Source organism: Carassius gibelio, chromosome A16 (genome assembly GCF_023724105.1).
Source record: "Carassius gibelio isolate Cgi1373 ecotype wild population from Czech Republic chromosome A16, carGib1.2-hapl.c, whole genome shotgun sequence".
Lineage (NCBI taxonomy): Eukaryota > Metazoa > Chordata > Actinopteri > Cypriniformes > Cyprinidae > Carassius > Carassius gibelio.
In genome coordinates, this window is record NC_068386.1 from 3,453,544 (window position 1) to 3,474,205 (window position 20,662).

The following is a 20,662-nucleotide window of genomic DNA, read 5'->3' on the forward strand; positions in this document are numbered from 1 at the left end:
ATCAGGGTTTTTTAGGTTAATGTCTTGCGTTCAGTTCTTGTTTGAGGAAAGGAAACATTTGTTTGTTTGTGTGGATGACAGTTTTAGTTGAATATATGTGCATATGCAGGAAGACACCAGACAGAAGCCGATTTGTAAAACAGCACTGGAAGGTTTCTTTCTCCATGAACTGTCAAAACTTGTAAAAGACAAACAAGCTCAGGTGTCTCATTAAAGACTCGGGTGAGAGGAGCTGGTGAGTCTGTTTCTCAAGCATGTCACTTGTTATTAGTTTAGTGTTGATTTTAGTCGTTAATGATAATGCCTTAGTGTTTCATATGGGATATTTCAGTCTGTTTCCCTTTGTGTTACCAGAGATTTTTTTTCTTTTCTAGTCTGTCTACATGTTAGTAAAATACAAGTACTTTTCTGATGTGTTTACAGAGAAACTTCAAGTTGATGTTCTCTCAGATCAGTTAACAACACAACGGTAAGCAGCTGCTGGGGGGAAAAGGTTAATGTTAGTCAGAAGAAGATTGGGATGTCTTGTGAAAGCACCTTGGCGGGGAATTAAGGTGGTGTTTTGGAGGAAACGCTTTATACTTGGCAACACTGCTGTTCACCTCGGGGTCAGTCGTGCAGATGAGCAGCAGTGGTGCGCGGTTCTGTCATCCACACTGAGACGTGGACAGCCTTAGGGACCTGCTTGAGCGATGGGCATTTCTACGTGCAACACATGCAGAGCGACTGCAAATCTTACTCAAACATGATGCAGAACATGTCCTGTAGAGCACACAGCTGTAAGAGACCGCTGTGGTTTAAGTCTTTTAGAGCTGGAGATAAGCTGGCAGTCCTGCCCTGAACTGACACCACTGGTCAAGCCAGAACATGTTGACATTTACGGTCAAGTCAGATTAACAAAGTGTATATTCGGTGTCCAGCAAGAATGCTAATTATTGACACTGCAAATTACATTCATTTTTCAGCACTATCTTTTTATTTTTACAAGATTTTACAAGAGTTTGTCAGGCAATTATTTTTTTTTTTCTGTGTGCCATGGAATGAAAAATTAAGGTAATTGCAAAACTTTATCTCAGAGTTTTTTTAATAGACAGATGCATTGTATGAGTTCAGATGACTTGACATATTGTGCATAAATCAAATAAACTACACATGCATAGCCATGGTTGCTCTGAATGCTTAGGTATAATATTAACAATTTTCAATTTTGGGTGAACTATTTTTATAAACTAGGATAGGAGGTTTTATGCACTAAACATGTCATTCCATCATTGAAGCTGTTTTGTATAAGGTATGTGAAATAATTTGTATGCATAAGGTACATTGTGTGTAGTACAGTATGTACTTGAAACATTTCACTAGATACTGACTGCTAACTGAAGCATCAACTAACAAGGCTTATTGCATGTGTTACTTTAATAATTAAGTTAGGTTGCATAAATCTATTTAATAGCAGTGAATTTAATATTCAACACCCTTCTGAGAGACGTGAACATTTAGCATTTCAGGTTTTAACCTTGTTAGCTTCCATGTTTCATTAAACCCGACCCCTGAGCCGTGAGATTCATCATCATGCATGTGTCTGCTTAAAGCGGACTCCACACACCTTGAACAGGCGCTATCCTCATTTATTGTACATTATGCATCCTCCATCCTATATGTGAAGGCTTTCAATCAACCAGGTCACCACCGAAGAAAGCGGCTGCGCTTGCTTTATCCCTCCACTTTTGATTTTGATTGGGTCAGAGAGCTTGCCAAACTCTCCAACCTTGCTGCTGGAGTCTGGAGTCATCACTCCCAGCGCCTCATACTTACTGAAGCAGCGGCAGTATGAGCCAGCGAGCTTTCCTGCGGAGGGATATTCTGTCCTGCCTTCATACTTAATCTCCAAAGCTAGGAGCAGCTCACAGGATGTTTCCAGCACCTCCAGATCAGCGAGGCAGCTGTGAAAGGCATGTGTTCCTACTGGAGAGAATTGCATGAAGCACAAAGCTTAGAGGAGCGCTTTACCCTTTACCATTTAAAATGAAGTATGTCATAATTTACTCGACCTCATGTTGCTCCAAACACATATGACTTTATTTTCTTCTGTGGAGCCCAAAAGGAGGATTTTTGAAGGAAATTCAGTTTGAAAGGGGCTGTTGAGCTCCAAAAATGGCTGTAGAAATAGCAATGTTTCCAATTTCCAACGCCAACTACTGACCTGGCATATGTAATACAGCGTTTTTGGTCACTATTGCGGATATGTGAAAACGAATTTTTGACTGCATTGTTGTCATGTAAAGTGTGTGTGTGTGTGTGTGTGTGTGTGTGTGTGTGTAAAATAACTAATAATTGAAGGAATATAGAATACAACTACCGATTAGAAAAGCAAAAGCAGAAACCCACTGAAAAAAGGACTGTAAGACTCATTTGGAATGCCATGAATAATAACACATTTTCCTAAACCTATAGAAAATGTTTTTTGTGGGCCTTTTTCAAATGTCATTTTGTGTTCCATGTAAGAAAGGTTAATGACATTACAAGTTAAGTAAAAACTTTTCCTTTAATGAAAGCTGTTGGCTGGTCAGTGTGATGAACTAATGGACATTTAATTGACCTTTAATTCTAATTTATTAGTATGCAGATTTACACATTAACAATAGGATTGTGGAAGATTTACATATTAACAATAGGATTGTGACTCCCGCACATCCTTTGTAGAGTTTTTTTGGGGTACTCACTTTCCAAAACATCTCATAATTTATTCATACACCGTCCAAACCGCAGCTGCTCCCCACCGACTGCTCTGCAACACTGTCAGAATATCAGCTCATGAGTTTTTCATATGCTCACTCCGCGTCCTTTTTTTCTGCCATTCGAGATTTGCAATTTAAAACATCTTTTGAATGGCCCTGCAGATGTTTGTTGTCTTCTGCTGATTTCGCCAATGCAGGAAATCCTAGCATATTTGTAAAAAATCCTAGTTATATCCTAGTTATTTGTAAAAAATAAACATTTGCATGGATTTAACACTCGATCCATTCACAAAACGGCAGTGAAGTCTGCCCTGAAAGTTCAAATAAAGATGATGTCCTGATGCCTGCGCTACAGTTTCCAACTAATGTTGTTTTTAACCAGCCTCTTCCACACCTCTTAACACCTTGAAAACAAGCAAAAGTGCTGTAAAAACCCTGTTTTAGTCACCCTTTATAAATAACACTTGAAGCCGCTGGAGTGATCATAAATGTTGTATTGAATATAGTGTTTGTGCTTTATAAAATGATGTTGAAGTGGAACATAGTCCTTCACGGTAGAAAAGCTAGAGAAAAAAAAAACCTTCACTTCAGTGATAGGCTTTCAAGACAGTCTACAAAATATTAAAGCTTGGCCAGAGGGCCTCAAAATACAGATCAGGATTCAATGTCACCTGACACTGAAATAACACAAATAACAAGCCTTTAAAAAAAGATCAGATCGACCAAACAACCTCAATTTTGCGACCACATTTGTGGCATTACCTAATTTGCATAAATCCTTTATTGAATCGCGCTGTGAAAAAACACCAGCAAATGAATGACTCTGTTGCTGTGCTTTCACGCATTCTTAATGAATTCTGATCCCTGTCCATGTGTTTGTCTCTTCCAGCGGTGACCTGCCCTCCTCCGCCCGGGGTGTCTAACGGTGAGGTGGAGGGCTCTGTGTTCGAGTGGGGCACCAGCGTGAGCTACCGTTGCCTGATGGGATACGAACTGTCCTTCCCCGCCGTCCTCACATGTGTCGGCAACGGCTCCTGGAGCGGAGAGGTTCCTCTGTGCCTACGTGAGTCTCCTGATGCTTTTACCTGAAAGCAGTAGACCCCCATAAAATAACAATTATGTTCTGTTTTAAACCTTTCTTCCTCTTGTCTGGGCTCCTCTTACCAATACAGTAAAGGCGGTATTTGATTTATTCTGTTAAGCTTCAAAGAGAACAAAACACTAAAAACACAGTTTAATTTGAAGTCTTCTGAAGTCATATGAATGTTAATGTGAGGAAGAGGTTGACATTTAAACCATTTATCACCAATAATCTTCCCCTCTGTCATATTGCTCAAATCTCATTTGTTAAAATCGTGAATTTGTTCTGTTAAGAAGATGCAGATCAGTGGACAGACGGGAGACCTCAACATATGTATTACAAAATCGTAATTCGTTTTGTACAGTTATTCACTGTTTTGATGTAATTATGCTTTGTAGGCAGTAGGCAAACTGCAAATGTTTTAACAGTGATTTTGTTAACAGTATGCAATTTGAAACTGTTAATTATTTAAACACTGGTTAAATTAATAATTAGTTCAACAATATGTAGCTACATATAATACTTAACTCCTATGTAAGCTGTAATTTGCACCAACTTGATGAGTCTGAAATAGATCTTTTTTTTTATTTTCTTTTTTTACTCTAGATGTTCAATCTTTGTTTGAGTACTTTATTAAAAAATAGTTTCACACTTATATTCTCTGTTGTCCAGTGAGAAACTGCTATAGTGCACCAAATAAAACTAAAAATGCTTGGTTTTAGTTTTCAGTGTTGATTATATTCATTCAGAGGTGCTTTAGATGATTTCAGCAGTTTTGTTAACTTCAGTCATACTCCCTCTTTCCAAATCTCTGGCCTCCAAAGTCATTTTAGCCAAACTGATGTCAGCAAACCCGAACGTGCAGAGAGCAATTCTGATTGGCTAGTGTTTTTGGCATGCTAAAAAGCATGAGTCACTCTCTTGACGATTTTTAGCTGTTTACGGAGTCTAGGTCTGTCACAGAGAGAAGGGTGTGATTTCTCACTGATATCTGTCAGGTGATAGGGACATATTTTGCATACTGATGCAAAAAATTTTCTTGTTATTATGAATGAGAACAGAAAGCTGTCCAGATATTGTGGTGCATATTAAATAGATGCAAATGCTGATAAAGTGAAAATGCGCAGTCCCATTTCATCTACTATTCATCCTTAAAAATGTAAGGCAAAAAAGTAAGGCATTCCAAATTGTGGTGTGTCAAATGAAGCAGTACTTTAAATGACAAGCATGCGTTAATATTTCTGGTGGATTTTCACACACACGTGCAATTTCATGCAAAAGGGGCATGTAATAAAAGTACTTCAAATGTCTCAATATAGGACTGTCAAAGTTAACACGATAGAAATGCATAGACAATGTTAATCACAAAAAAATAGTGCCGTTGACAGTTTCTATTTGATCCGTAGTTCAGGGTTGCCAGGTCCAAGGTTTTCCTACACTTCACATTATTTGTAGCTTGCATCCTATTGAATATCACAGAGAGCTTTGCACTTTGTTACTTTTGATAGGAAACAGAGTCTCAGCTCTCAGATAATATCAATTTTGTCAGCTCTGTTGCTTATTTTAACCTTTAACATTAATGTGTGTGTGGGTGTGTACATACAGTGGATAGAGATATGTCAAACTATTTTTGTATAACTCATTTGCAGTGGGAATTGGAAAGGGTCAAGAATCTAAAATATTTTGAATGTTGTTGCAAGTCAGATGCAAATGAGGTATGAAATTAGATTAATTTTTTTAAAGCATTTTCACCAGCTCAAAGTTACACGCTGAATAACTCTGATACCAACATGCTTATCAGCTTCTATTTGTGAGAGCTTTTTGCACAATCCTGTCGTTCATAAAAGCAAACATGCTTGCTTTCATCGTCCATAACCAACAATCCTCTCTGATCCATAAAGAAAAGCAATCTCCTCCTCAAAAGAACAGAGTCAGCTGGGGGAGAGTGTAATTAGCATTTCATTTTCTGACGACTTCATGACATTTCTCGCCATTCAGATGGCACCGATGCTTTCATTACATTCAGAATGGAGAGAATAAATGGCATGCAGCACAAGTCTCTTGCTTAATCCCAGTTTCATAAAGTTTTTGGTTGAATTCTAGCAAACATGCTATTGTAAAGAAAACAACTCATTCATTTCTTCCTCATTAACAGGCACAAACGTTCCAAATGTACTTTTGAAGGCAGGATTTTTCAAATGAATGAATTCTTTGTCAGACAGTATTGTTTTTCCAGCTGGGTCCAATCTAACCCGGTGGGTTTTGTTCCCATACAATGCTGTATCTGCATTTGGTGGTCAACATCAACCTTTTTAAACGTGCCTTGTGCACAGGCCATAGATGGTAGAAATTCAAGATTGTCACTTTTTAGTGCTGATAAGGCATAAATCGTGATTCATTCTTTCAGGTCTTCGCCAGCGCTACAAGATTAGAGCTGTGTTAATGTGAGCACAGATCATAGACAAATGGCAGCTCAGAAATTAAAGCATCATCCTGTAGATTCAGCTCAACACTGTGTAGCAATTTCCATGAATAGGGTATAAAATAAGAACTGCAACTTCTTAGTTTTCAATAAATCATATGTGAAATGAGGTGCAGAATGTTGGTACTGTAATTGATCTAAGTAAATATTTGTTTTCTATTGTTATAATTTTTGGGACAAATTTAAAACCCTTATTTGTGTCTTTATTTTTATTTTATTTTTTTATTTAAACAATTATTTTGTATAAATATTTAAATGCATATATTATGTATTTTATTTTTATTTATATATTATAATTAGTGACAAAATGTTGGTTTGTACGTATTCATAAACTTATTCCTTAAATTACAGAAAAAATATTTGTTCAAATTTTTTTATTCATTTATTTACATTTTATACAAATATATAATTATATGCAATTATTTTATATCATTACATTTATAATATTATAATTAAAATTATAATATTTCACAATATTAGTTTTTTGTATCTTTGATCAAATTAGTGTAACGTTGGTCAGCATTAGAGAGAAAAAAATATGTATTCAAAAGATTCTAATGTTTTGACTGACATAATATGGAAAATGATTTTCATTCTTTTTTTTATTTTCTTTTTTTTATACACTAAGTAAAAAGTTTTCTCAGAATACTTGTGCTTGGTTCATTTTATAGTTTATCTCACATACAGTATGTAACAGCAACCAAGGAATGTTGTATTTGCGCACCTAATAATTTTCTAACCCCAAAGTGTACTGTATTCATGGAAAGTGCTGAATATTAAATCATGGAATCTGCTCATCTGAATACTTAATGTCTATATTTAATCAGGTTAACGTGGCTAGCACACTGTAAATACCAGTGCAGCGATGTACTGTACGTTTGCCCATCTGCACCGAGCTGCGGTGTGAAATTCAGATTTCCTTTTTGTTGTGTGCTGTTTGTTGCATCTCCAAAGCATTCTATTATTCATCAAGGAACTCTTTTTCTGACACGGGGCCTGACTGGGCTCTCCAGTTCTGATTATTATGCATAACTTGCTCTAGCCTAAAGCTGTTTAAATCATTTTTTCTGTGAAAGAAAGAAAAAACCCAGCAGCCAGATGAGAGAATGGGCTGCCTGCACTGTAAAAACATCACAGATTCTATTGTCGCGGTGCCATCTTTGGCCTGCGAGACCTGCCGTTGCATGTGGAATATATAATGCTAGTAAGTGTTTATGTGTTGTGCATATTTGCATCATTATCCATCATTGGCCTGTAACACTTTAAATGCAAAGAATATTCCTGGTCAAAATACAAAATGCATTAAAGTCTGTTACTATTTTTCTTTAAAATAAATCTTATTTGCTTTGATATTTTATTATGTATGACATCCAATGCCAACTTTGCCCCCCATAATGACAGATCGGCAGCTGAATTGCATTTTTTAATTACCAATGCTGATATCAAGACAGCAGAGTGACAGATATGTATGATGCAGTCAGTTTCCAAACAAAATATACTCAGTATTGGTGTTGCTCAAAGATTTTTATTTTATTTTATTTTATTTTATTTTATTTTATTTTATTTTATTTTATTACATTTCTCAGTACTAGCTCAAATGTTGCTATTTTTTACATTATTATTATTATAAAATTAGTATTTTAATTTAATTTATTTTCCTTTTTATATTATTTTATAACAATATAACAAATTGAATGAACACAAAACATTCTCAGTACTGACTGCTAAAATTATATTTTGTTTCATTTTGACACTTATTTATTTTGTAATTTTTTTCAGTTTGCTTTATTTTATTACAAACACAAAAGATTCTCAGTACTGGAACAAGTTTTTATTTATTTTTTTATGTTCATTTTGTACAGCACTGTGGTCTGCTCTATGTTTTTTTTTAAGTGATTTAGAAATAATGTTGAGTTGAGTGTTATTTATTGATTTGTTTGTGTGTTTGTTGTACTTAGATTTATTATTTAATTTCATTTATATTTAATTTCAATACAAAAAAAAAAACATTCTCAATAATGCAATGCATGCAAGTCTAAGAGTACTGTCCAAAAACTCACTGTATTTGGAACTAAGTGAGTATAAAGGATTAAAATCACGTATTTGGATGTGAATAACGCTTTTGAAGGGCAGATACCTTGACAGTTCTCCTTCAGGTATCTTGTGGAAAATGCAGCAGGGTGATCTTGTTTTATCACAGCAGGCTGCAGAGACTTTATGTATCAAAGCACTGCCAAGAATGCCAGATCCCTGCGGACACAGACTGACTGATCTGCCGTTTAAAACTGCTTTAGACCCGTTTAACCGCAGCGGCGGCTGGCGTCCATCGGAGCTGATGTGCATTAAACGTTGCTGTACAGATGCTGTGCAATGCAATCTGCTGCATTTGATTAAGCGTTGTTGTGGACAGAGTCCATGTGGTCACACATTTAGAGCCGGTGGGCTCAGGCTTTCTCATCCCACCCTGTGAATTATTCATCACAGAGCGTGTCAGCCGCCGTGCCCACTTTGGCCTTCGGCTTCATTTTTGAAGAGTGATAATTACTGCGATTTACATTCAGGTGAGCCAACCTCTGCACTCATGGGGCACCAAAATTCGCCTTTCGATTTGTGATCTTTAAATACCATGTAGCCTGCAGAGCTTTGCTGCAATTTATACAGTATGTTAACACCTTTGCCCTGCTGAAATCATGACATATCAATTGTGGAAATAGTCAGTCTAATGCGCTCTCAAAGCTGTTTTCTGTTCTTTTGTATGGTGAAACCGAAGTCTGCCAATGTCTAGCTGTTTACATTCAATTTGTAGAGTATTGCAGCTGAATAATGAAAGTGCATGGGTGTGTATGTACAAGAAAATGCTTTTGAGCTCAAAATCCGACACAGAGATTTCCTCCAGAACTGAAGACTTGCCTGGTTAATAATTGACTGTGTGCTGAATTTGAACCAGCATGTATTTTTAAGCAGTATATGTCTCCTGCTCAGGAGTTTGTTTTGAGGGTCAGGACGGGTTACTCGCAGATAAATCATTCAGAAAACAGGGCGATCAGACCGGATTCTCCTTGACAGGGGCTGTGATGGGATCAGGCTTGAGGGTTTCAGAAGCAAAACATTTTGTGAGAACAAATAATCAGAAACAGAATCCTGGTTATCAAATGCTTGTTAGATGCATTTAATAAAAAATGGCTTATTAAAATAACAATTTTTAACCTTTTCCTGCCACAAGTATTGCTTAAATTTGTAATTTATTTAATTCATATTATAAATGTTTTATTATTTTATTTCATTTTATTTTACTTTATTTTTCTTTTTTACAACTACAAAACTAGCATAGGCGTTTTTATTTTATTATGATCACACAAAATTGTTATGAAAAAAAAAAAAAAAAAAAAAAAAAAAAAATATATATATATATATATATATATATATATATATATATATATATATATATATATATATATAATATTTTGCAAGATTTTTTTTCACAATACTATTTTATTTTATTTTATTTTATTTTATTTTACAAAAATGTTTTTAGTTTAGGTTAACAATAATAGTTGAGACAACTAGAACAAACTTATTTTAGTTAGTTGCCAACATTTCTTATTTTCATTTAGTTTACATTTTTAAACTAATATTTTCATTAAATGTAATTTTTATTTTATTTTATTGTTTTATTTTATATACCATAAATGTATTTTATTTTATTTTATTTAAATAAAATGTGTTTTAAAGTCAGCAATAATAAGCCTGGTATAGAGAAAACTAAAACATTTCAATTCGTTTACAGTTAATAAAATTAACCTTTTTTCTATTTAAAAACATCTCATTCAGAAAAGTGGATGTTTGTAAATCAAATAGGTTTCTAATGGCAAATTTCACGTGAACTACTTTTACAGCCAAGTTCTGCGGTGACCCCGGGTCACCTCCGCACGTCAGACGAGAAGGTCAGAGCTTCATCTTCAAAGCCGAGGTCACGTACAGCTGCAGCGCCCCCTACGTGCTGGTGGGCTCCTCGACACGCACCTGTCAAGCAGACGGCACGTGGAGCGGCACACAGCCACGCTGCATAGGTACACCATCTTCTGTTCTGTTCTCAAAAGAATATTAGAACCTCATCAGGGCACACTGCTAAACCAGTAATGACCGTAATATCCCCTCCAGCTTTGATCTACGATGAAATTGTGAACATTATGACCCGCTACTACAGGTCACTGCCATTACATCAACGACTGCATCTGCTTTTCCTAATCCAATTATAAAGATAACAATGTGTCGTTCTGTTTTATACCGCAGAACCGACTCGGACGACGTGCGAAAATCCTGGCACTCCGGAGTACGGCTCTCTGAACAGCAGTCTGGGCTTTAAGGTGAGGAGGAATTGAGCTGCGAGTGATGCTCTCAGACTGTCTAGAACTCTCGTACCAAAGCCATCATGATGAGAATTCAAAAGGCCCATTTCTGTCAGTTGTAGCCCACTTTTATCTTCAAGTGCAAAAACGGCCTTTTCAAATGGCACAATGTGCTTATGAAGAATTGAAAATCATATTTTCTGTCATTGCTGAGACAAAAGGAGATTCGCTCCCCCAATGACAGTATGATTTGAAGGCGTTAATGCCACATCAGAAAGACCCTTCATTTGAGTACGTGTCAACTGGGGTCTCTAGTGAGGTATTTCCATCTTTCTGGGCTGCCCTGTCTTTATAAGCACAATTGATTTATTGTCAAGTTGATTCAGTCAAATGCTGTTTGAAGCACCCGTGGCAGTTTCAGGATGTGCGACTGTCTTTCGCCTTCGGCTCTAAATGTCTGGGGAGATTTTACTCTTCAAACACTCACTATATCTGCCCGAACGCCTCTGCCGGTGCTTTAATGGCTCTTCAGACTCCGCTGTTTCCTCCTCAGAGGGGCAAGAGAAATGAAAAATGAATTGGGCATTTAACATGACATCCATTGCCAACTTTGCCCACCATAACATCGGAAGTAGAATTGGTCAACTCGATTGTAATTTTCAATAACCAATGCTGATATCACGACAGCAGAGTGACTGATATGTATGAGACGGTCAATTTAAGTCTGAAACATACTATTGGAACAAATGTTGTTAAAAAAAAATAAAAAAATCTTTTTTTCTTCAACCACAAAAAAGTATACATTTTATTTTATTTTTTAATTTAATTTAATTTAATTTAATTTAATTTAATTTAATTTAATTTAATTTAATTTAATTTAATTTAATATGAATGACAACAACAAATATACATTATCCATTGGCAAAACTGTCAAATAGATTTTGGAGCCGTCAGTTATGCACTGCCAATGGCAATGATCTCAAAAGACGGCCGTTAGCGCCAGCATCTTTGGTCGACAGGTCTAGTATGAAAAGCGTTTGTCTGTTGAGTTTGCTTTGGATCACTCACGCCTTGAGGAATGAGCTCTTTGAAGGCCAAATAAAAGCCGGTCCTCTCGGCTGGCTCTGTGTGAACACAGGGCTCTCCGCGTCTTGTTTGTGTCAGACGGGCTGCTGTCGTCACTGATTCCTTCAGAAGTGTGTGGTGGAATGAAATCTAATGTTCCAGAGTTGTGAGTCTTTCATCTCAGCAGGACTCACAGACTCCGCTTCCCCTCCTCAACATTTGCATGTTCGGCTAGAACGCTGAGAATGATCTCTTCTGTTTATACAGGACTTCCTTCACATGAAGGCCGGTTTTCCTCGCAACACAAAACAAACAAATAATAAGTGAAAAAAACAGAAATAAGTAAGACTAAAGTATATACGGGTCCTCAGGTATAGTAAATGAGAGAGTGTGTGCGGCTCTCATGAAATGAGAGAATGCTTTTTTAATTGTTATTTAATTGAGCTTCTAAACAGATGCAGAATGTGCTTAAAAATACACACTTGAGATTAGTATTAGTTGATTTTTTTGTTGACAGTGTTTTTAATTTATTTTATTAATACTTTTAGTTCTATATTGATTTGTTTGTATGTAAATATATTCAAGACAATTATTAAATTAGATTTTTATATTCTATGATATTCTATTATATTATATAGTATATCATATTATATTATATGCACTCTCATTAAAAACATTTTGGTTCATTCCACAAGGATGCAATAAATTAAATAAAAGTTAGTCATTTGTATAATGTTACAAAATATTTTTATTTCAAATAGATTTCTGTTTAACAAATAATCCTGAAATAATGTATAACACATTTTTCATAAAAATATTAGAATGATTTCTGGAGGATCATGTGACACTGATTCAGCTTTGCATCACGGGAATAAATAACATTTAAACATATTTTTTCAAATATTTTAAATGGTAATAATGTTTCACAATGTTGCTATTTTACTGTATTTCTGATCACTAAATGCAGCCTTGTTGAAGTTAAAAGTCTTTGTTATACATATAAGTATAATAGATAAATATCTTACCGATCCCAGATTTATGAATGGTTCTGACTTTTTTTTTCAGCTGATTTGAATAAAAAATTTTAATATTTTGTAGCCATTATATCTGGAATTATATGCCTACTTCCTCCTTTTCTTATGGGCTTTACCTTTACTGTAGTTCAGTTCAAACTCATCACATCGTCATCAACATGAGATGATTTTTAAATCCTAAATCCTGAACAGTCCTGATATCAAATATATTTTGGCCAGCAGTGTGTTTGAGTGTGAGAGGGGAGGTGTGTGTGTGTTTGTTTCGAGTGTGTGTGCGCTCTGACAGGCTTATCTCTGTGCCTCAGGTGGGCAGTACAGTGAAGTTCCACTGTCAGACCGGTCACTTGTTACTGGGCTCCACCACACGGACGTGCCAGCAAGATTTGACCTGGAGTGGCACTCAACCAGAATGCATCCGTGAGTCCCCCACAACATTTTGTGTGTGTGTGTGCGCGCATTGTACTTCATCTTTTCCAGATGTCTTGTTATTTTGTTTTCTTGTTTTCTTGGCAAGTCATCCATTTTTCATGTCATGGTACAACTTTGATTTTTACCCTCCAGGAGTTTTCCTTTTCCATATTCATGTCATTCCGTGTGAAAATGAAAAATATTGCTTTACCAGACATGCAGTAAATCACGTGAATGGACAAGCTCTAGTAAGTGTTACTCTGTGTAAAAAAAAAAGGTATAATTAGTATTAGTATACACATTTTTTAATTCTATTTTTTTTATTAATTATTCTAAATATTGTTACATATTACATTATTATATTATATAGTATATAATAATGTTTTAAAATATATTAAAATATTCCGACTGTTTAAAATTAAATGAATTATAGCATAACAAAAATTGTATTACAATACTTGCAAAAGTATATTTTATTTTTTATTTTTTTGGGATGAGAAATGAAATGGATATGTTTTTTTCTGAGATTTCCCCATGCATCAGAACATTAGAGCTTACTGCTTGGCATATCTCCTAATGCAGCCCACTCCTGTAAACAACCAAAGACCCCTGCGCATGCCAACGTGCTGGGCATGGACCTGTCCTCCTTTGGCTACACGCTGCTCTATTCCTGCCAGCCTGGTTTCATTCTCACTGGGGGCTCGGAGCACCGCGCGTGCCGGCCGGATGGATCCTGGACTGGGAAAGTGCCCGTTTGTAGAGGTAAGTATGCAACACACCATCAGTACAGCACACAGTGCAGAATTCAGATGTGTGTTTTCCGCCTGAACTTTGTGGCCTGCGACTTTTCTTCCGTGTGTCTCGTGGATGCAGAAACCGACTGATGACGTTTCCTTTGCATGATGTGGAAAGTCATGTGTGAAATGATTTTCTTAAACCCATTTCAGATGCAGTGACTCGTTGTCGCAGTGATATGCATTTTTCTTTTCAGCTGGCTCGAAAACAACTGAAAAAGTTGTAACACCTGTTCAAGGAACACTGAGTCCCAAAGTCAACGGTGAGTCTCACAATGCTGCAAAAATACTGTAAAATTAATAATAATCACTGCTTGGACATGCCTATTTCCATTATTGTGTATTAAAGGGATAGTTCACTCAAAATTTCTGTTGTAATTTCAACCTTCATTTAAATCGGTTGTTTTAAACCTGTATGAATTTCCTTCAGTTGTTGAGCACAAAAGAAGACATTTTGAAGAATGTGTGTAGCCAAACAGTTGATGGTAGCCATTGACTTCCATAGTATTGAGAAAGAAATACTGTGAAAGTCAGTGGCTACCAACCGTCAACAGCGTTCTTCAAAATATCTTCTTTCATACAGGTTCAGAAAAAGTGGATTGAGAGTAAATGATGTGCATTTGACAAAAAGACAGATAGAAAAACACTTGCAATACCATTCATTTATTTTTATAAAATTAAGATTGGATGAGCTTTATTTGAAGTGGTGATTACAAACATCAGTTCAGTTCTATATGAATTTTATATCTGATGAATGATGCATCTCGCCTGACAAATTCACAGGTGGCTGACTGCTTTTCATAAAACTGAAATGGCAACAATAATAAAAATATGTAATCATTAATAAATATGTATCAGATCACAGTATGAGTGAATTTATATCATGGTAAATGTATCACAATAGTTATTTTTACTGGGAAGTCAGCAAAAATGATGTATGTATTTAATTCAGTTGTATGATCATAAATAAATACACACATATTTACCAGATCACAGTATGAGTGATTTTATGTTATGGTAATGGTATTTTATACGAGTTGTTTGTTTCAACCCAATTGGGTTGGGTCAAATATGGACTAACCCAATTTTTTTGTAAAAAAAGGAAATTTAATAATTTAATCCGACAGCTGGGTTAGTCCATATTTGACCCAAACTTGGGTTTTTTTTTTTCTTTGAGTGTATATATAATAACTGGCTGGCAATCATACAGTGAATTAAAAGTTTATAAATCACCTAATTGATTACTTTTTTGTTTGGGACTAATTTGAAATCAAAATCCCAGATTTTTCATAACCGATGTTTTTATGCAAGGTAGAGACTATTGCCATTTGCTCTACAGAGAAAATGTACACTACATTTAATAATTTCAAAAATATTTATTATGCTAAACAAGAAATGATTACACAAATCTGATTATATATTTATAAATCCACATATATTGTTGTTGTTGTTGATAATTCTTATATTATATAGTTCATTATTTAACTGTAGGCCACACAGTTGGCAAGAAATATAACAACTTTATATAGCAAGTTTTTTTTACAGCTTGGATCAGTTTTAGAGTCTCTAGTACATCATATTGCTTTATTAACGTTGTCGATGTGACTGATAAAGTAAAGAATGATCTCTGGGGTCATTCAGAGTGAGATCCTCCGAAAATAGTTGGAGGTGTTAATTGCACCTAACGCAGTGTAAATGGCTTCTTAACCTCTTCTGCCACATTAAATCTTCTCGTTGCAGTTCCTGATGACGTGTTTGCGCCCACGTATGTGTGGAAAGGCTCGTTTGAGTATAAAGGAGTGAAGCAGCCTATGATTTTGACAATCACTAGCTTTAATGCGACTACGGGGAAAGTCAATGCGACTTTAACTAACAGGCACTCAGAACTGCTGTTGTCAGGTAAGAAGTCATAATGCACAGTACAGCTCATGACATAAACACTTCTAGCAGTGCAGAAACCTGCTGTAAGCAAACCTCTGCTTTGTGTAAGCTCACCTGTTATACAGAACAGCTCATGTCAGGAGTTGAATGTCTATTACTGTTTATACAAGATGTGCCTTTAGTGCTCAGTTTCTCTTAAAGGGGATATTGGATGAAATTCAAGGAAGGCAGGAATTTATGCGTCTTGTGTCAACATGCTCCACAGAAGAGAGGGGCTGTGTGAGCCAATAGGCCATTATCATTTAAAGAGACATACACCGGACGCTCTGAACGGTTTCCATTGAGGAATTTTAACCAAAGTATGTTACAGACATTTCATGAAGGCCCTGAAGAATCATACCAACTTGTGGAAAATTGGCATCCGATGACCCCTTTAAAGCAAGAGCCAACATATCCACAAGTATATGGAAGAGTAAATATGCATTAAAAAGAGCAGTATAACCAAATCTTTAAGTACACCATCATCGAACTGACCGCTGTTTAAATAATTGGGTTTGTCGTAGTAAAAAAGTAACATAAAACATGTTATGCTATGTGTTATGTTACACATTTATTTCATACTAAGTTTAGTTAAAATCTGTTAACATATTTCCTGACATATCATTTGAGATTTACTGATATAAAAAGTATGTAATTCAACTTTATTTAAAGAACTACTTCTACTTCTACTAATACCATTTATTATTATTAAGCCTAAAATGTGTTTTAATGTCACTGTATGACATTTGAATAATATCAGTCTTTAAATGCAGGATATTTCAGATTTACCTATACTTATAGTTTCACTTTAGCACAATTAAATATACTTCAGAATATTAGTGCTTTAGTTGGACGTCAGCACTGCATCAAGTAAAAAATTAGTTGTTCCAATTTAGCAGACTTTAAGTATACCAGATTATTATACCAAACGTACAATTGCAGGGTATTTTTAAGTACATAAATAGGTAAATGTATTTGTAGTATACTAAGCATAAATAAATATATTTGCAAAACATTTTAGTATTTATTTTTCACTAGGGTGGTAAGAATTTTTTATGTTTTTGAAAGTCTCTTATGCTCACCAAGACATAAAATAAGCAATAAATAAGCATTTTTTTTAAAGAACAGAACCCATTTGATATATAAATCTACTGTAACGTTATAAATGCTTTAACTGTCACTTCAGTTTGATCAATTTTATGCATCCTTGCTGAATAAAAATATTGATTTCTTTAAAAAAAACATAAATCTAATGCATAAAAAAGTAGTTTATATATATTTAATAACCATTTGGTAATGGCTGTTTTGGATGATTCGGTGAATTAAAAATGTATAAATCATCTAATTTAATTTGTTTTCTCTTTTTTTTTTTTGGAACCTGGACACAATCCAGAATATCAATTATTCATAACAAATGAATGACATCAATGCAAAATCTTCATGTTATGAAACACTTGAGCTGAAAGATAAAGACAAAACTAATAAACTAAAATTATAAAGCGGACAGTTCAGACTTCTAATTAGATGAGCTTCATTTCAAATCTGTTTTAAAGTAGCCAATGTGTACACACCTGTGACCACTTACAAGTAGAATTTTGTTATTGTAAATTTTAAACCCAGTACAGTTGCATTAATGAGCCGGTGTACTCATTGAAGTGGCCACTGCATGCAAGTAAAAGCAACACAAGATGTTTAATGTTTTGTGATCTGAACGCAGGTGTTTACAAGAGTCGAGACGCTCGTCTGACGCTGCGGCTGGATCACATGAGAGCTCTGGTGAAGAGCACGTACAGCAAGATCACTGAGGACACCTTGATCATGGACGGCTTTGTAAGTGGACTAGAATGGGATTTAGAGTTTCTTACTAACAACAAGCTGCGTGGCTCATGGTTTTGCTACCCCTCCGCCCATTTTTGTTCTTATTACTAAAGAAAACAATAACATTTTGTACCATGGGTTGAATATACTGTATGATTAAAATTATGAAAAAGAACATAGACTGTACTCATTCACAAAACACATCTCTAGCTATTTTTAAACTTTTCAATAAAAGAAAACATGTATTCAGAAAGCAGTAGAGAGCAATTTCCTGTTATACTGCACAGAACATCTGCTCTTTTCAGAATCTGAGAGAACATGATGTTCATCTCTGTGTTGTTGTTCTCCTCGAGGTCTCTGCTGACCATGAAGGAAACACATACTTATTTCAAGGCTTCATACAAAGTAGAGACTACGGCCCGTTTGGACTACAGAGACAAGGTATGCTACATTTAAGAAATGTCCTATTGAATCATAAGTTATGATTTTATGTTCAGCCAAAGAAGCAATGGCACCTGGTGCTAATTTCCTTAATTATAAGACAAACACTATTTAACTGGCAGCATTCCTAAAATTTCCAATGGTGAGCTGCTCTAAGGCTAAAGCGATGACCCTTTCAACCACTCTAAGAAAAGGTAGTCATTCTGATTTCTAGAAAATTGCAGCTTTACAATGACACTATTTCAAGTCCACCAAAAAGGGTGAACATACACATAAGAAGAAAGAGATGACAGGACAATATAGAGACTCTCAATGGGGAATCGGTTCAGCACTGCAGCTGGAATTGCTCGCCAGTTCAGTGCTGAACAGGGTATAGATCTGTCTCGTCTTGTTTAAGAGAAGTCGAAAATGTTAGGCTATCCTTGCAGAGGAACGTGTTATGTAGAGCAGTGGTTTTCAACCTGTGGTCCACGGCCCCCTAGTGGGCCGCGGTGGTATTGCAGGTGGGCCGCCAATTATTTTCTGTTCATTTCCAGTCCATTCTAGGGCTGTGCGATTAAAAGAAAGCGTCCTAAAATCACGATTTGAGCGTGCGCATATGCCTAACTCCAGGTTCACACACTGTCTGTGATGCGCCTTTTTTCTGAGCCAATGTTGACGGATCAGAGCGTTCTCACTGCGGTAAAAGGCTAGAAATAAAAACGTGCGAAAATAATTAATGTCTAACACATGAGCATAGAGTGAATTTGTTAGTGAACAGGATGCAGTTTAAGTGAGAGGAGACACGTTTTAAGTGTGCACACTCTCTCCTCGCAAAGCAGCGTGTATCTGAGCAAGCACGACCGGTTTTGTGACAGAGCAAAGGAAATCTGCTGTGAACAGAGAGATTCGCACTCGTGCATTATTTTAATGTGCTTTGCGCGTTATATTTATGCGCTCTCACTGCTGACCGCATACACATACTGTATACACACTGCAAACACCTGAGGCACCGCTACAATTAATGAGCTCTATGAACAATGCATGGCAAAAAAGAAAAAAAAGTCCCTGTATACAGGATGTATAAGTCTATACATTTTTTTACATCTTCACTATAGTGATAATTTTGACTTATGTCTGTTCTAGAGATGTTACAACTTTTTGATAAAGCTCTGATTGGTTTTCTTTTGGAAATATCAAATTAATCCTGAATGCATTTATGACTGTAAAAGCACAATTGCAAAATTGATCAAAAATTTTTTTTTTTTTGTCCATATCGCACAGCCCTAGTTTATTCAATAAATATAGTTTAAAATCTAGCTTCTGAGTACTAAGTTATTAACCCAACAATAGCGGGGTCAGTTAATTTTTTTGAATTGGGCCGCGCAAACATATGTGTTTGGTTGTGTGGGCCGCGAGTTGAAAAAGGTTGGGAACCACTGATGTAGAGAGAGGAGAACTGGTCCAATGTTCACTTTAGTGATGGGAGAAAGTTTCATTTATTTGGGTCTGTGCAGTGTGAGAAACTAGAGCTGTCCTGCGACTGCAGATGTGCTAAAGTCACTCAAAACAGGCGCCTTTAGAATTCCTACTAATTTCTGACGGCTGTAACCCTCCAAAATTTGAGTTGTAATCATGTGGTTACTGTTCTCTCATTTTGATCACTGTGTTTTTCACAAAATGTAAAAAGGGTTTTGTTAAAATATCTTAGAAATTGTATTGGAAAATATATTAGTGGATCAATGGTAAACCTACAGCTAATATTTCATCAAATTTTGTGTGATGAAGATGAACAACATTTAAGGGGAAAATCAAGTAGTTATTGATTGTTCTCTAATTGAATATAAAATCCTGAATGTATTGTTATTAGTTTTTGCAACTTGTTTATTATTCCTTATTTGGTCACAGTTATATAATATAACACAATACAATAAAATACAATGTAACAACAGAACATATAAAACAAAACATCATAATACAATATCATGTATGCAGTGTATGGCACCAGATTATACTATTACTTTAGAAATAACTAAAGTTATTATAGACACCTAGCAACAGTTATCATCCACTCATAATAACAGTATACCATTCAATTATAACAAGAGCAGATCTTTCATATCTCTTTCATAATAATATCTTGCATAACTCATTTATGTAGTAACACATAAATCACACTTGCATGTATCTTTAGATTAATCAGATCTCTTTGTACTCCTGTTTTATTTGAACATTTATCCTACTTTGACACTTGACATGAGCTGTTTTTGTTTTGTTTTTTCAGTCCATTCTCCTAGATTGATGTAGCTCTATTAGAAATGATTATTTCCCATCATGCATCATTCAGGTCTGAACATAATAGAGCCAACCAGGAGCCCGGAGATTCCACCCAGAACCAACAGCAGCTCTGTGGCCGTTGCAATTCTTGTGCCTTTCTTTGCCCTGATTTTTGCAGGCTTCGGGTTTTATCTCTACAAACAGAGGTGGGTGCAATTTCAGCAGAGAAATTACTGATGGAAAAAGATTAGAAAATCTGATTCCTGATGCTCTATT

General features: G+C 35.6%; 1 protein-coding gene across 1 annotated transcript in view; it reads left to right on the forward strand.

Moving 5' to 3' along the window:
• Positions 1–20,662, forward strand: part of LOC128030179 (CUB and sushi domain-containing protein 3) — a 231,452-nt gene that overhangs the window by 207,160 nt on the left and 3,630 nt on the right. Inside the window, exons 61-70 of the mRNA XM_052617664.1 lie at positions 3,628–3,801; positions 10,198–10,371; positions 10,595–10,668; positions 13,055–13,166; positions 13,740–13,919; positions 14,149–14,214; positions 15,692–15,850; positions 17,589–17,701; positions 18,043–18,130; positions 20,457–20,592. Of these exons, the coding sequence (XP_052473624.1) occupies positions 3,628–3,801; positions 10,198–10,371; positions 10,595–10,668; positions 13,055–13,166; positions 13,740–13,919; positions 14,149–14,214; positions 15,692–15,850; positions 17,589–17,701; positions 18,043–18,130; positions 20,457–20,592 (1,276 nt within the window). The remainder of the gene's footprint in view (positions 1–3,627; positions 3,802–10,197; positions 10,372–10,594; positions 10,669–13,054; positions 13,167–13,739; positions 13,920–14,148; positions 14,215–15,691; positions 15,851–17,588; positions 17,702–18,042; positions 18,131–20,456; positions 20,593–20,662) is intronic.